Here is a 2,860-nt window from a genome sequence, read left to right as displayed (position 1 = left end):
ATAGGTGGCCTGGGCAGAGCAGTTTTAGAGTGTATATATTCTCCAAGTTTCCTGCAGGGCATTTTGATATTTCTAAACCATTGTATATGATTATTATCTTGACATAAAAAGCAGAATCAGGGTCTTATCTTCAGTAACACGAGCCATTTCTCTTTCAGGTCTGAGTGAGCCTGTTAGCAGAAGTTCAGGTCCAGCCCCAAATGTTGCAGTAGTGGTTAGCAGAAGCAGTAACGACAGATTTAGTCCTTTGTTTTCCCCACGTTCACCAAGTGGACGAGGTTTTCCCATCAATCCCCTTGGTCCTCCATCTTCAAGTCATGCACAGCCTCCACCCAATCTTACAATACCACCAAGCCCTCTCCCTCCTCATCTCTTATCCCCCCACCTCTCTTCTCGTTTGTCTCCTCGTCTCCCTCCATCTTCTTCACGTCTTCCCTCATCCTTTCCTCGCCTCCCTCCGAACTCTTCACACTCGCTTTCAGGGGGTTCAATGATACCTCCATTTGGCGGCTTTTCAAATACTGTCCCGTCACAGCAGAGAGGGCCTCCTCCTCCTGCTCCACCAACGGGCTCAAGATCACGTTGGGCTCCAGGGGTACATAGTCGCATTGTTCACAACATCAGCAGTCTGCACCATTTGGCAACATCAACTAGTGGACAGGATGATTCAGATGATGGAGCCAGTCAAGACCCTGCGGAAAATGATTCTTCAGAAGGCATTATCAATCCTTTGGCAGGGCCTTCACAGTTGTCTCAGACTCCTTTTCACTTGGTTGTTAGGACGAGGGGGAGATCCAGATCTGAGATAAGAAGAAGACTAATGCGACACTGAAATTGAATGCTGAATAAAAGTTCACTAGTAACATTCTAAGGAATCGTTATACGCTTACCAATATACTTACTGTTTTTTGTGTCTGAGTAAGATTTATGATCACAAATTTTAATCTTATGTAGCAGCTAAGTAAAGGTATGATAAAGTTTCCTGCTTTATTTAAGATTTTTTTATATATATATCACTTTTTAATATAATTATTGAAGAATTTTTTAGAAGTTAAGCCTTAATGTATAAAACAATTCACTAATTTATCTTAGTTTTATACAGTATTTTACAAATTATGTCAAATTATTATATCTTACTGTACCTGTCCAGAAAGATTTATAATTATATGTGAGAGTAACATAACCCTCTTTTAAGTTTAAGTATCAAATGAATGAATCCCTGTATGTGTTTGAAATATTTGTATGGATGTAATATGTATTTGAGTTGTCAAGATATATATATATATAAATTTAGGGGATAACTGTGATATATTTTGTGCTCTCTGGTTGGTAATGCTAATTGTCTTTTTTTTCTTCTTTTTTTTAACATGTGTTTAGGTTTAGAGGGCAACTATTTATATGTCATATATATATATTTTTGGTGTTGTTTTGTTTTGTTTGGAAATGCTGAATAGTAGTTCCCTTTTTATGAAGCACTGTATATAGTAAAAGAAATGTAACTTCAAATTTGATAAATAATTTGTATGTATTGCAGCTTTTGTATATTTAACTGTGATAATACTAGCAGCTTGGTTATTTTAAGTATATTATAGAATTATTTGTACTCAAAACATTAGGGACTGAATATTTTCCTCTTTGACAGTTTATAATTATTCTATAAAGCAAATAAAATCACCCACTTTATTGTTTAGTTTCTTAACCTTTATTTATTCAATGGCTTTTTCATAAGTTTACCTTCAAATATAGTACAGAATGCTTAACCTGCCTAACGACCTAACTGGTCATTAGGATGGACAGTCTATGACACTGGCTATAAATTAGAGGGATGGGGAAAGTGTTTCCTCCACCCTCTGGGTAGTGCAGACTAGCCCAAACAATATTTTTCCATAAATCCATCATAATATGCAGGTTTAGGCTGACCTTGGAACACTGTAGCTCTGGAGCTAGTGCCATTACAGCCATAATACTTCATGACTGTGTTTGCGCTTCAACTGTGAGCAGATCTCGATGTCTCATGTATGCAGTGACACCCATCTCTAATGACTTTTGTTTCATATCTCAGTTGTCAGGCTAGTACAGTGATAGCACACCAGACTCACATCCCTGTGGTTGGCAGATAGAGCCCCTTACATGCTCATGAGTTTCCACTGTTGCCTGGCAGTTACTGCTTTGGTTGGGCACCATGGTGGGTAAGGACCAAGCTTAGATCAAGTCAACACTTTTTGGCACACTCTTACAAGTCAGCGTTGCCGACACAGGCAGGCTCGCCACAGTGCATGTAAACCTGGTGAAGCACCTGCTCCACAAGTCTGGTTTATCCTTATCCTTCCATATCTCATAGAGAAAGAGTGTACATTCAGACAACATTTTCCAATATATCAAATAATGAGGTATATGATCAAGAGGTCTGGTGTGAAGGTTAAAGAGATCAGGTATAATTAACCCTCTCTGGATGGGTGGTACACTTCTGTACCGCTCATTCAAAAGCCCAGTGGCCAGGCGGCACAATATTGTGCCAGCCATTTAATTGATTTAGGCCTAAGCGCTCGAAAGCCCCGGCATTGTGACATTCAAGGCTGGAATGCCCCCGTCGTGAGTGGATTAAGAACCAGGGAAGACAAAGTCAGAAAATCCATCCCAGTAATTCTTTAACTCCCAACCACTCCTTCCCCCTGAGCTCTGCTTCTGGAAGACAGGACTAACTAAAAGCTTAATCCCGAAGTCAAACCTGGCACATCCCATGTGGTGGTAGAGGAATCCATTCATCTAGACCTTTTGGAAGGAAAAACATTCTCATTTGTGAGATGCCTCATTCACTGTACCTAAGATCTGGTGTGAAGGATGGTCATAAATTAGAGCG

General features: G+C 39.7%; 1 protein-coding gene across 1 annotated transcript in view; it reads left to right on the top strand.

Moving 5' to 3' along the window:
* LOC122258701 (uncharacterized) overlaps positions 1-1,683 on the top strand; it is a 20,057-nt gene extending 18,374 nt beyond the window's left edge. Inside the window, exon 12 of the mRNA XM_043024852.2 lies at positions 159-1,683. Coding sequence (XP_042880786.2) covers positions 159-832 — 674 coding nt within the window. The 3' untranslated portion in view covers positions 833-1,683. The remainder of the gene's footprint in view (positions 1-158) is intronic.
* Positions 1,684-2,860: the final 1,177 nt, after the last annotated feature.

Source organism: Penaeus japonicus, unplaced genomic scaffold (assembly GCF_977035675.1).
Source record: "Penaeus japonicus unplaced genomic scaffold, GWHDUDI00000001_assembly GWHDUDI00000029, whole genome shotgun sequence".
NCBI classification, from domain to species: Eukaryota; Metazoa; Arthropoda; class Malacostraca; order Decapoda; family Penaeidae; genus Penaeus; species Penaeus japonicus.
The sequence above is the reverse complement of the archived record's forward strand: the minus strand, read 5'-3'. Positions and strand labels throughout refer to the sequence as shown.